General features: G+C 40.1%; 1 protein-coding gene across 4 annotated transcripts in view; it reads left to right on the top strand.

The window, feature by feature from the left end:
• The window catches only part of LOC121296876 (rho GTPase-activating protein 10-like), an 80574-nt gene that overhangs the window by 44727 nt on the left and 22952 nt on the right, over window positions 1–12895 (top strand). For 3 of the 4 annotated variants that reach the window (XM_041222793.1, XM_041222778.1, XM_041222769.1), the window contains 6 exons: window positions 26–113; window positions 8041–8073; window positions 9007–9065; window positions 9397–9502; window positions 9906–10065; window positions 11497–11647. In XM_041222793.1, the coding sequence (XP_041078727.1) occupies window positions 26–113; window positions 8041–8073; window positions 9007–9065; window positions 9397–9502; window positions 9906–10065; window positions 11497–11647 (597 nt within the window). The remainder of the gene's footprint in view (window positions 1–25; window positions 114–8040; window positions 8074–9006; window positions 9066–9396; window positions 9503–9905; window positions 10066–11496; window positions 11648–12895) is intronic. The other variant, XM_041222787.1, reaches the window with a different exon arrangement.

Here is a 12895-nt window from a genome sequence, read left to right as displayed (position 1 = left end):
GTGTGTATTTTTTTTGTATGTTCAGATGAAAAGACATACAGAGAAGTTGACCTCTCTTCTTCTGATGAATGGGACATAAAAACAGTAACTAGTGCACTAAAGCAATATTTAAGGTAAGCTTTAAACCCATTTTACATTTTGCTGAAGAGACCAGTGCCAGGCATTTATTTGTTTTGCATTCTTGGCAGTAAAGAAATTGTGTTTTGTATTCTAACTGTTTTGAGAGAGGAGGAAGGAAACTGGGCTATCCTGTAGTCTTTGAATTCCCCTTAGATATAACTTGTACAGTATGAATCTCGTCTGTGACCAAGTGCTAAATATAGGTAAAGCAAGGAAGAAACATTTTCTATAGGACAGTGCTTTGTTATCTTAATATGCCATGTTTTAATTTAATTTGGGGTAAATAAAATACTAAATGTGGATTGTTGATAAATACATTGAAATTACCATGTTGAGTTTTACACAATCTCACTAAGAAATAAATGTACAGTATTACACTTTTTAATTTTTATATAGTTTTTATTACCCTTAAAGAATTTCAGGTTCCCTTTTTGAAAATTTACTTCAAAATAATAGTTAGAAATTGGCCAACCTATACATAAAACCCTGAAACACTGTTGGACAAGCTACAGTTTCAGAAATGAAGTAATTGCCAGTCTGGGAGGAGGGTGATTTCAGAAAGCTAGTAATCTTACCTCATATGATGAACTCCACACACTGAGTGAACTCCCAGTCTCCATGTTGTTTTGTGTCAGGAGAAAAGCTGATCTCTTTACCAGAGATCCTTGATATAATCATTTTTTGGCGCCAGTTATTGTCCTGCCTCTATAACCCCCAGATCCCCTTCCTGGAGTATCAATGTCCATATTTTCTCCTGCATATGCTTGGGTAAGGACTCAGCTTAGTAATGGTGTTTTATGTACAGTCAACCCTGTATTAACAGACCACTCAAGGGACAGTCTAATAGTTGCCTCTTTACACAGGTGATCTCTTAAAGGATGGCCCATAACTTATGAATTTTCTATTTGTCTCTGACATGCTTTCCTGTAATTATGTATGTCTTGCATACACTGTAAAAGCCAGCAGATGAACAAAAGGAAGTATGTAATTTAGTAACATTTATTTAGATAATGCATTTAGAAAACACATTGTTTTGTGAAAGTAATGAATGCTTGCCTGTCTCGGGTCACACAAAATGTTTTAAATCCTTTGCAAATTTCAATGCCTGTGTCTGCCTTTCAGGTACATATTGATTCATTGCATCCTGAAACCAACGCCAGCAAAAGCAAAATATCTTTTTCGATTGCCATGCTCATTGTCTTCATACTCTTATAAGTATGGCTTGAATGTTTCTGTGTTTATTTTCCTTTTAATGGTTTGCCTTTAAGTCTTAAGCCGCCACATCCTAATTGTGAGAACATTCTGTTAGCTGGAAAGAACAACATGAAAGGAACAAATTGGAAGCTACCTAGTTCCCAGGCAAGTGCGAGAACGAAATGCAAGTTAAACTAGCATATGGGGGAAGTGGTTAATGCCATTGCTTTCTCTCGTGTTCGGATAATGAAGAAGGTGAAACAGGAACAGCAAGTCAATCGAGGCTATCGAGGAATATTGAATTGGCTCCAAACATGGTCACGTGAACAAATATAAAAACCTAAAACTTCAAGCCCTAGTTCTTTCCATTTCAAAATGCTGTATGTGCGTCTTTCTAGTGCTGAATTTTTAAGCAGTTTTCTGGCACTTGCTGTCTTTACAATTTTAATAACTTTAATTCTGTCATCTAGAGAGAACCTTTTTGTTTCACCACATTTTCTTTCTTCCTTTACAAGACAGCGCTGCTGTTTTATTAATTACAGATCAATCAATCAGACAGTGATGTCATAAAATCCGCCCCTCATGATGACGTTTCAGTAGCTGGAGACAGTACTTCTGTCTGGATACCCGTTGAGGTTGCTGTTTGGAAAAACCTGCATGTGCTGCAACATATCTACATAGAGTAGATACATTCTACAGAGTACCTTCTAGCCACAAAGAGCATCTTCTTTTTAAGCAGCCTAAAATAGATACTATCATGACTGCACCAGCCACCAGTGCATCCTCCAAATCCTCTACACCAGTTGGTACAGACAGGAAAATTGATACCTTCTTAAAAAAAGGACTACGCTACCGCCATTTGCTACATGTGCATCAATAACTACACTATGTAACACAGTTTTTGTTCCTGGGTAGTAAGTGTTATTTCCTAATTGCTTATTCCTCAGAAGTATAGAAAATGGGTATTATTCCCCACAAACTTTGCTTTTGTTACCAGGACAGTGATATTTTGAAATTTATCTATTTCCAATGAGAAAACGGGCGAATTTGTGTCTTTTCGTTCACAGAAAGTCAGAAAAAAACAACATATGAATCCAAATTAACATGTATTTATACTAAAGTAATACAAAAATGACTACAAAAGATTTAGAAGGGAGTAGTTTTTCGAGATTTATGATTATACTGTAAATCACTTTCACGAATCAGCCCCCAAATGTAGTCTCCCATCATGTTCTTGTTATACTGTCCTTGGTAGCGGCGTTCAAAGTCCAGTATATCCTGGTGGAAGCGCTCGCCTTGCTCCTCCGAGTACGCTCCCATGTTCTCCTTGAATTTATCAAGATGAGCATCAAGGATATGGACTTTGAGGGACATCCTACAGCTCATTGTGCCGTAGTTCTTCACCAGAGTCTCAACCAGCTCCACATAGTTTTCGGCCTTGTGATTGCCCAGGAAGCCCCAAACCACTGCGACAGAGCTGTTCCAAGCCGTTTTCTCCTTACTAGTGAGCTTCTTGGGGAATTCATTGCACTCCAGGATCTTCTTTATCTGTGGTCCGACGACGACACTGGCTTTGACCTTTGCCTCAGACAGCTTAGGGAAGAAGTCTTGAAGGTATTTGAAGGCTGCCGACTCCTTATCTAGAGCTCTGACAGATTGTTTCATAAGGCCCAATTTGATGTGCAGTGGTGGCATCAGCACCTTCCGGGGGTCCACCAGTGGCTCCCACTTGACGTTGTTCCTCGCCACAGAGAACTCGGTCTGCTGTGGCCAGTCCCACCTGTGGTAGTGCGCCTTGGTGTCCCTGCTGTCCCAAAGGCAAAGATAGCAGGGAAACTTGGTAAAACCGCCTTGGAGACCCATCAGGAATGCTACCATTTTGAAGTCTCCTATGACCTCCCAGCCATACTCATCATACTTCAAGGCTTCCAGCAAGGTCTTTATGCTGTTGTAATCCTCTTTGAGGTGCACCGAGTGAGCCAGGGGAAGAGATGGGTACTTGTTACCATTATGGAGCAGCACGGCTTTGAGGCTCCTGGATGAGCTGTCAATGAAGAGGCGCCACTCATTCTGGTTACAGGCGATTCCGATTGCCTCAAACAGACTGGCCACATTGGCAGAAGCAGAGCCCATCTTGAGGGGTGAAGAAGCTGGAAAAAGGTTGGTGACGCTTCCTCTGATCTGCGACTTGCACACTTTCATCCAACAAGTTCCACTGCTTGAGCCTAGACGTCAAAAGCTCGGCCTTGGACTTGGTGAGACCAAGATCTCTAATCAAGTCGTTGAGGTCTTTTTGGTTGGGGTAGTATGGGTTTCTCTCCTCAGCTCCACCTCTGAAATTGTCATCTGGATCTACAATGTCTTCCTCGCTCTCTGACTTGCTGTTCTCTTCTAAAGACGGCTGAGCTCATGGCAGTGTGGCACCGGGGCGATGGAAGAAGGAAGGTCCGGATACGTGATAGCAGGTGCATTCTTGCCAGTCTGACGTTTGGAAGGGTCCACCATGCAGAAATAGCAGTTGCTTGAGTGGTCATTGGGTTCCCGCCAAGTTCTTGGGATAGCGAACTTCATGGCTCTCTTTTCCCCTCTGTACCATCCTATAAAAATACATTTATTTCACCCATGACTAATGTGTAAGAGATTCTCGCAACATTTTTCATATATGATATATTTTTTCAATAACATTGAAAATTGTAAAACATTTTAAAATTAAAAACTTTTACAATTTTAAAAATTTTAACAACTTTTATAACATAAAATTCCGAGCAACAATTGACAATCTTACCTTCCAGAGTTTTTTTGCAGTGCTCGCAGGTGAAATGAGGTGCCCAGGGTTTGTCTTGATCCCCGACAGGCATGCCGAAATATGCCTTGTAGGCCTCGCACATCTTAGCAGATGCTTCCACAGAGTACTTTTCCGCTCTTGTCTTGATAAATTGGCCGCAGACATAGCAAAATGCGTCTGCCGGATGCTTGCAGCCTCTTGATGCCATCTCGGAAAAATGCAGATATGTATCCACTTAAGCAGCTGGAACTAAACTGAACTGGTGGGCTTAAGGCCTCTGTATTTATACTACTATTTATATTACTGGAAGGTTCTAGAAGTTACTCCAAGTTTACTCAGCACTGAATCTATCTGGAATGTTCTGGAAAATAGGTACATTTCAAAATATCACTGGCCTGGTCACAAAAGCAAAGTTTGTGGGGAATAATAGCCATTTTCTATACTTTTGAGGCATAAGCAATTAGGAAATAACACTTACTACCCAGGAACCAAAAAAAAAAAAAAAAAATTGTTACACGGTGCTATCAAATTCATGCGTCCAAATGTCAACTTAAACTGGAGCCAGGTGTCCGCTGCCCTACAGACCCCTACCCCAGAGAACATCGAACTGGTTATACATCTTGCAGAAAAGGGGAAAAATATTGCAAAGATCCAGCTGCAGGTGGTATGTGATGGCATTGACAACAATGCTAGGGCTGTAGCAAGTGATGTCTCTGCAAGACGAGTTCTGCAAATGAAGATATCCTCCTTAACTCGAGACACACAATCAAAATTAAGGAATTACCATTTCAAGGGGACTTTCTGTTTCGCACTGATCATAAAGACTATCTGACATGGATGGAGGCAAAGCAGGCCATTAGATCCTGCTCAACAACAGGCAGAGGTATACCCCCCCCCCCCCCCCCAATATATGACTATTTTAATAGGCAAAGGTCTTTCAGACCGCAGCCAACTCAGTCAGCCTTTGTAGGACAGAGCAGGTTCCAAAGGGTCCAAGGCTCCAGGCCATATGAATCCTTCCATGGCTTTACTAAAAGCAGATCCTCTATGTCTTCCTGACATTTTCTGGTCACCAACAGGTGTCTTACACCCCCTCACTTCTGCCAGTAGGGGAAGAGTCTCTCTCTCTCTTTTTTTTATTTTTTTTAAACTGGCAGAAAATAACTTCAAACCCCTGGGTCCTGGGGTTCATACAACATGGCTATAAGGTACCGTTCCTGTCTCAACCACCAACAACAGGCATTATTTGGACACGACTGGACTGGGCTAGTCCACAAGGGGTCTTTCTACAGGAGGAGATAAGATCCATGCTCCTTTCTCTCTCCCTCCATAGAACAGGTACCGTCATCTTTGCGGAGGCAGGGCCTTTTCTCCAGGTATTTCTTAATACACAAAAAGCATGTAAAGTGAACCAATTTTAGACCTCAGAGTTCTGAACAAGTACATTCTGATAGAAACGTTCAAAATGGTATCTTTGGAAATTGTCATCAAGGTAGTTCAGCCCCGGAGACTGGATGGTTTATGTAGACCTTAAGGATGCCTATTTTCATCTTCCCATACAGAGATTCCAGAAAATACCTTTGGTTTGTTATCAAGGATGGCATGTACCAATTCATGGTGCTTCCCTTCGGGATCTCCACAGCCCCCAGAGTGTTCACCAAGGTGATGGTAAAGTAGCGTCACATCTACGAAGCAAGGGCATCCACGTTTACCTCTACATAGACGACTGGTTGATATGAGCCCCATCCAGGAAATGACGTTATAACACAGAGACACAGCTCTTCAACTTTTTCAGGACCTGGGCCTATTGGTAAACAGGAACAAATCCTTGCTCTTCACAGCACAGTCTTTAGTTTTCCTTTGGAGCCCAATTCAACACGATCTCAGGAAGGGTGTATTTCACAGAGGAGAAAGTGACCACTATTCGGCAACTGGCGGGTCATTTCAATGTTGGAGCCAGGACAACAGCGGACTCCTTTCAACAATTCCTGCGGCACATTGCAGCAGCAGTTTTTGTGGTAAGAAATGCAAAACTAAACATGAGACACACACAACTGTGTCTCCTTTCTTCATGGAGCCCAACTCTTTCAGACTCCCGCTGCATCAAAGTTTCTCTGGAAGCTGCAACAGAAGCAAGGTTGCAGAGATTCTCACCTTGCGTGATAGGGGGACTACAGCTGACTCAACGAACTCTGACACTCCGTGTGTATACAGACGCCGCCCTAGTAAGGAGGAACCTGGCCACCAAGACAGAGACACCTCCATATAAACCATCTGGAGCTTTTAGCAATCTTCCTGACACTGAAACTCTAAGCACCAGTTTTAAAGCAAGAACATGTGCTAATTCTTACCGACAACACCACATCAGTAAAATACATAAATCACCAGGGAGGCACAAAGTCGTGGGAACTGTGCCTTCTGGCCATAAAGATCTGGAATTGGTGCAGGGCACAGGACATCAACATAAAGGCATCTTACCTACCCGGACTCCACAACAGCCTTGCACACTATCTGAGCAGAGAGAGGTTGCCTCACAAATTGCAAATCCGGCACCAGGTTTTACACTGGATATTCCACAAACTAGGACAAACACAGGTAGACCTATTTGCCACAACAGAATACCCAGTTGGCACTGTTCTGCTCCTGATTCCAACAAGAAGCAGCCGTGGTGGTAGACAGATACATGCTTAATGTATGCATATCCTCCTCTGCCATTAATGTCAGCTGTGCTCAGAAAGGTAAAGAGACAGCGCCAGTCTCATTCTAGTAGCCTCCTACTGGGCGAACAGGTTTTGGATCTCAGAAATGTTAGATCGCAGAAGTGTTGCCAGTGCACTTAACACTGACTTGCGACGTGCTATCTCAGAACAGAGGGATGATGCTTCACAGCAACACTGCATGGTTACAACTAGCTGCTTGGAGATTGAACGGCAACAATTACTAGATCTGGGGCTTTCTGAACAAGTAGTCAATATCTGACTGGCTTAAAAAAAAAATAATAAAAAAATCAAGCCTGTACAGGGAAATGGAGGGAATTCATTCTTTGGTGCAACTTAAAATCTTTGTACCACACAGATATAAATCTACCAACATTTGTATCTTACCTGGGTCACCTGTTTCACAAGGGTCTTGCGCGATCTTCTATCAAGGTGCATATTGCTGCAATATCTAGTATTTTACCAGGGTGGCGGGGGGGGGGGGGTGGTTAACTACATAAGGCCCCCAAAGAAACATATCTTTCCACAATGGAACCTCAGACTAGTACTGAATAGACTCATGGAACCACCATTTGAACCCATAGCAACATGCAACCAGAATTCCCTAACGTGGAAGACCACATTCTTGGTAGCAGTAACATCAGCAAGGAGGATAGGTGAGCTACAATCACTGGTCATTGATGCTTCCCTATTTCCAGATTTTCAGGGACAAGGTTGTCTGCAGACCTAATCCTCAGTTTCTACCAAAAATGGTAACACAGTTCTATCTACATCAAATCATAACTTTTCCTGATGATTTTTCTTCAGGAAAATCAAAATCAGAGGCCAGACAACACTTAACTGGTGTCCGATGAGCACTGAATTTCTAAAAATATATTTTAAAAAAGGGCAGCTTTTTGTAGCTTTTAACTCACATGCTCAAAGCAAACCTGTCTCTAAATGGACAATCTCTAGGTGGATTACATCTTGCATCAAGTTCTATTATAACCTGGATAAGAAACTGGCTCCAGGACCTGTAAGAGGGGTAGCTACTACATGGGCACAATTAAAATCTGTCCAAATTCAAGACATTTGAAATGCAGCTACGTGGGCCTCTTCCAAGACATTCCTAAAACATTATAACTTAAGTGTGTCTTCTTCTCAGCCAACCTTTGCTCACTCAGTATATCTGTGGCTTCTGGCACTAATATCTAACCTACTACCCTTTGTCACTTCCTGTGGTAGAGTTCACTCGGTGTGTGAAGTTCATCATACAAGGTAAGAAGACGAACTCCACACACCTATATCCCACCCTCCTTCCCCCTTTTTGTTTTTTTGTTTGGTTTGCTTTGGAAATATGGACATCGATAATCTAGGAAGGGGGGGGGGGGGGGGGGGGATTTACAGAGGAGGGACAATGACTGGTGCAAAAAAAGGATTATATCAATGATCTCTGGGAAAAGGTTTGGCTTTTCTCCTGACCCAAACAACATGAAGACTGGTAGTTCACACAGTGTGTGGAGTTCATCATTTTACAAAGAAACCATATTACAGGTAATTTTCATCTTCTTGAAGAACGAGGTCAAGTTTTGACAGCTTTAGAAATCTGTATACAACCTCAAATCTGATATTTTGTTGCTTAGGTTATCTGTATGGGTAAAATACTGATGCTGCCCAATGAGCTAGGAGTTGCTGTGAAAATAAAATCTGTTTTGCCAGAAGCCCCTTAATCTAATTAGCATGGGATTCAAACTAGTACAGCCCAATAAATAAAGGCTCTCAGTTATCCAAAAGTGCAAAGAAAATATTTCACTCAATGCACATCTTAAACTTATTATTAATGTCAATCTAATGGCGTAATAAACTGAGTGAATTGTCCTTAAATTGCTATGCACAGTGCTGTGAGCTCCAATGACATTTAAATACATGCAGTTACTTTTACACTAGATACAAGGTGCCGTTTTTGTTTTATGTCTAGAAGATTGATCATTTGTTCATAAACTTAACTTCTGAATTTTAAAAGTTTGGGAAAACAAACCTGTATTGTACAAATTCTGGCACACTACAACTGATGCAAATGTCTGAACACAACGGAAGTAGTGACCATGTCTGCCTCTCTTGATTTGTTCCAGAAATATTGTTGTTCTGCAAAAGTTACACATGCTCACAAGTTGTCTTGTCATTTTATTTATTTATTTATTTATTTTTTAGGAGTCTTCCAGAACCACTGATGACCTACAAGTTATTCAAAGCATTCATCGTCCCTGCCAGTAAGTTCAGATATACAGAAAACTCTACAGAGAATGTTGGGTCAACATACTTTGAATTGCATTACACCCTTCTGTAGCCTCACCCGCTAGAGCAAAATGACCGATATTCTAAACCTTACAGATAGCAGTGTAAACCAAACTTCGATAGCATACAGTACAAAATGCATGACATTAGAACGGTCCGGTGGCAAAGGTTTAACTTATAGCACAGACTTGACCATGACTCTCAGCTATTGCTTTGTATTTTTGAAGTACTGTATTGTTTTAATGCTTTACTGCAAGGGAAGTTGTTAATGGTTTCACTTTTTTTGTTTTTGTTTCAATTGAACAGAATGTGACAGTCCGGAGTCCAGAGTAAATGCAATACATTATTTGGTTTATAAACTTCCAGAGAAAAACCTGGAGATGTTGGGAATGATAATAAAACACTTAGCCAAGTAAGATTTGTTTGTGTAATTTTAAAGTTATATCTCTTTACTCCCTCACCATTGTCTTTTAGTGTAATTACTAGTGGTAACCTGGTTAAGTTCTACTACCCTGGTTACTGTTCGTTCAATGGCAGGCTAACATCCAGACCAAAATATATCCAATAATTGCACATTGTGAGCTGTGGGGGTGTAATCTTCTCTGAGCCAGCAAGTTCTTGTTCCCTAATCTTCGACAGAACCACCCTGTCCCCTTCAATTGCCATCAAGTTGATGTTTCCTCTGTTAGTTTGCTCATAATTTTTCATATAGTTAATATGACAGTATATCATGTTTTTTATATAATGTTTACCTTAGTTTGGAATTAATATGTGCTTTTGTTTGTTATATTGACGGTTTTGAAATGTTTCTGCAGTGTCTCTGCTAACTGCAAACAGAATCTAATGACGGTAGCAAATTTAGGAGTGGTGTTTGGGCCTACACTGATGAGACCTGAAGAGGAAACTGTGGCTGCAATTATGGACCTCAAGTTCCAGAATATTGTGGTGGAAATTCTGATAGAAAACCATGAGAAGGTAAACTACAAATAGTTAGCAAACATCCACATAATTGTTATTTCTATTTATTTCAGGTATGACATGTCTTTAAGCAATCCTTTTAATGTGTGCTGAAGATAGTCAGCAAGATGTGGCTGTCAGAATTTAACAGAGAACGTCCTTAAATGCACAATATAATATTGCCTATGATATCTGACCTATGGGTCGCACAGTATATAGTATACTGAGGTGTTTGTCATAGCATTGTATACAAAAGAAATGCAATTCTGTTTGATTTTCTGATGTATATATTATCTGCAATTGCATATAATCGGGGAACAAGTTAACTTCCTTGTTCCTGTCTTGGAAAAGACATCTCCACAGATTGTTACATTATTCATTACATGTAGAAAAGCTCAGGTTGCAGCTGTACTTAAGAGGGTTCTGTATAGAATTACTAGACCACAGTATGTCGGTTTCTAACCATCCAGGCCACATATGAATTGGCATTCAGCCTTGGCCAGCACGCTGAACTGTAAACTACTTTGAGCCAATTGCGCTGCACAAAAAATGTTAAGATCGGATATGAAATACATGTGTTGCTTTATTGTTTTCACTGTCCAGTTCTTAAAGAACATGCTGTCTATTGCGAAGAATAAAAATAACTTATACTGTCCTTTTTAAAAAAGAAAAAAAAAGAAAATATGCGTATATTTTGAAGAAAAAAAAGTAACTTATTTTGTCCAGATGATGGCACCCTCTGATTGTTTGTTTGTTTGTTTGTTTGTTTGTTTGTTTGTTTGTTTATGTTAACATTGAGTTAACAGTGAAAGGTCATTATGCTGTATTCCACTATTCCACCCCCCCCCCCCCTTTTTTGTGTAAATTTGCTGGTATGATAGTGATTTCATGAAACTGATGAAACGAAAGTTATCTTTATCATACTTTGCCCATGGAGCTGTCAACACTTCCAGTCTGTCTTGATTCAAAAAGTCCTACTTATTTATATAAAAAAATGGTGCAATGTGCAAGATAAGTACAAGTTATTTCAGGAGTCGGGGAGGGTGTCATAATAACCCTCTAACATGTTAGAATTTTACATGTTACAGGTCTTCCTGTTTTGTGACAGGGTTAGAGTTTGGTTGGGGAGGTGGGGGGTACTGTATTTATATATCTATTAAAATAATAATAATCTAAGTATCAGTGCTTATTTTTTTATATTTATTAGGCTCCAGAACACCTATATTTGGATTTTTAGATACATTTATTTGCAGAGAGGTTAATGTGTAGATGATGCTGGTGTTTATAGAAAACATTCATGATGGATCACACCCAAAACACCACAGGAAGGATCTTGGCACCCAATCTCCCTCTTGAATGAACGCCATGACAAATTTTGGTTTAATGTTAGTTTTACTTGCGCATTCCACAGGTTGCTGACTTTGGGAAGTATTACTTCTGATTTTACAGATTTTCGGGAGCGCACCAGATGGATCTCCCACCAAATCTGTGGCCTTGTCTTCTTCTGAGCCCAGTGCCCCGCCCAGGCTGTCCAAGAGACAGAACTCCCATCAGAACCGGCCTCTAGCGGTGTATAACCCCAGTGTGGAGTTCCAAGCTGGTAAGAGGCAATGCGCAATGCAAAACAGGACATTTACTGTAGGCTTCACAGAGCCTGATTCAGCTCTGATGTTGTTATCTTAAGATAATGTAGCTCAACCTTAGTGTCCTGTGAAAAATGATGTTAATTGTCGGTCATTTTGGGTGATTTTTAGGTTATATCTCTTGTACTAATATTATAGAAAAATGTCAGAGTCAGATTAATCGTAAGGAAAAAACTTTTATATTTCTTGTACATTTATAGCATCCTAGTTCTTGGCAACATTGGTGAAAACTGAATTGCTAAAACATTCACCCAACATGAAATCAGTTTCTAAAATTGTAGCTGCTAAGTCTAGATTGAAGTTACATTTAACTTAATTAAACATTTTAATTAGTTTGATGTCAACTAGTATGACTTCATTAAGTTGGAAATTTTATAAATCAAGCCTATACTTGGTGTGAGTTGTAAATTAATTTAAGCAGACATGGTTATGCACTTTTTCTTTATGAAAACATATATACAGTGGTTGAAAAAGGCATGGAAAGTCCATTTTTATTTTTATTTGTATTCGGTGGCACTTTATCGGAATGCCTCGGGAGATGTAAAAATATCCTGAATATGCGTCTGTCCCAATTAAACTAGAAGCTTTGGAGAGGACCATAGTCATACTTATATTAATCATTTACGACATGCACAAGATAAGTATTTTTTATTTATAAATGAAAAGAAAAAATAGTGAAATCACATAACATTATAAATAAATGTTCAATGCATCATTTGAAATACGAGTTCATTGTTTTTAATTTTATTCCTTGTGACAAAAACAGAATGATTCTTGGTGATTTTTAAATCTCCCTTCCGACCTGTGAGGTTGCAGTATCAAGGGAAAAGAGTGCCCTGGACTGGATGGCCTGACAATTCATTCCCAGGGTTAGGTGGAAGTCGGCCATCTAGAAAGGGTGCACAGCTGCTGTACATTAAGTCATCGCTGCAGAGGGAAAGCGATGTGGCAACTGCGGTTGGAGGAGAAACAGGTGCACTCGCTAAGCAAGGGGGCGTTACTGAAGGTACAAATAGGGGACGTGGCTAGGTGATTTGTTCCTTTGTTTATGGTTAAGAGAGCACTAAAGGACAAGCAAAATGTAACTGTGAGTGTTTAGTGTTTGTTTATTTTGTCAAGTCTAATTGTACTGTTTATTATTTATTAGACAGCTAACATAATCCAGAGCTATCGCTTAATGCCAGCACAAACCTGGACAACACTGC

This window comes from Polyodon spathula, chromosome 2 (assembly GCF_017654505.1).
Source record: "Polyodon spathula isolate WHYD16114869_AA chromosome 2, ASM1765450v1, whole genome shotgun sequence".
Lineage (NCBI taxonomy): Eukaryota > Metazoa > Chordata > Actinopteri > Acipenseriformes > Polyodontidae > Polyodon > Polyodon spathula.
The sequence above is the reverse complement of the archived record's forward strand: the minus strand, read 5'-3'. Positions and strand labels throughout refer to the sequence as shown.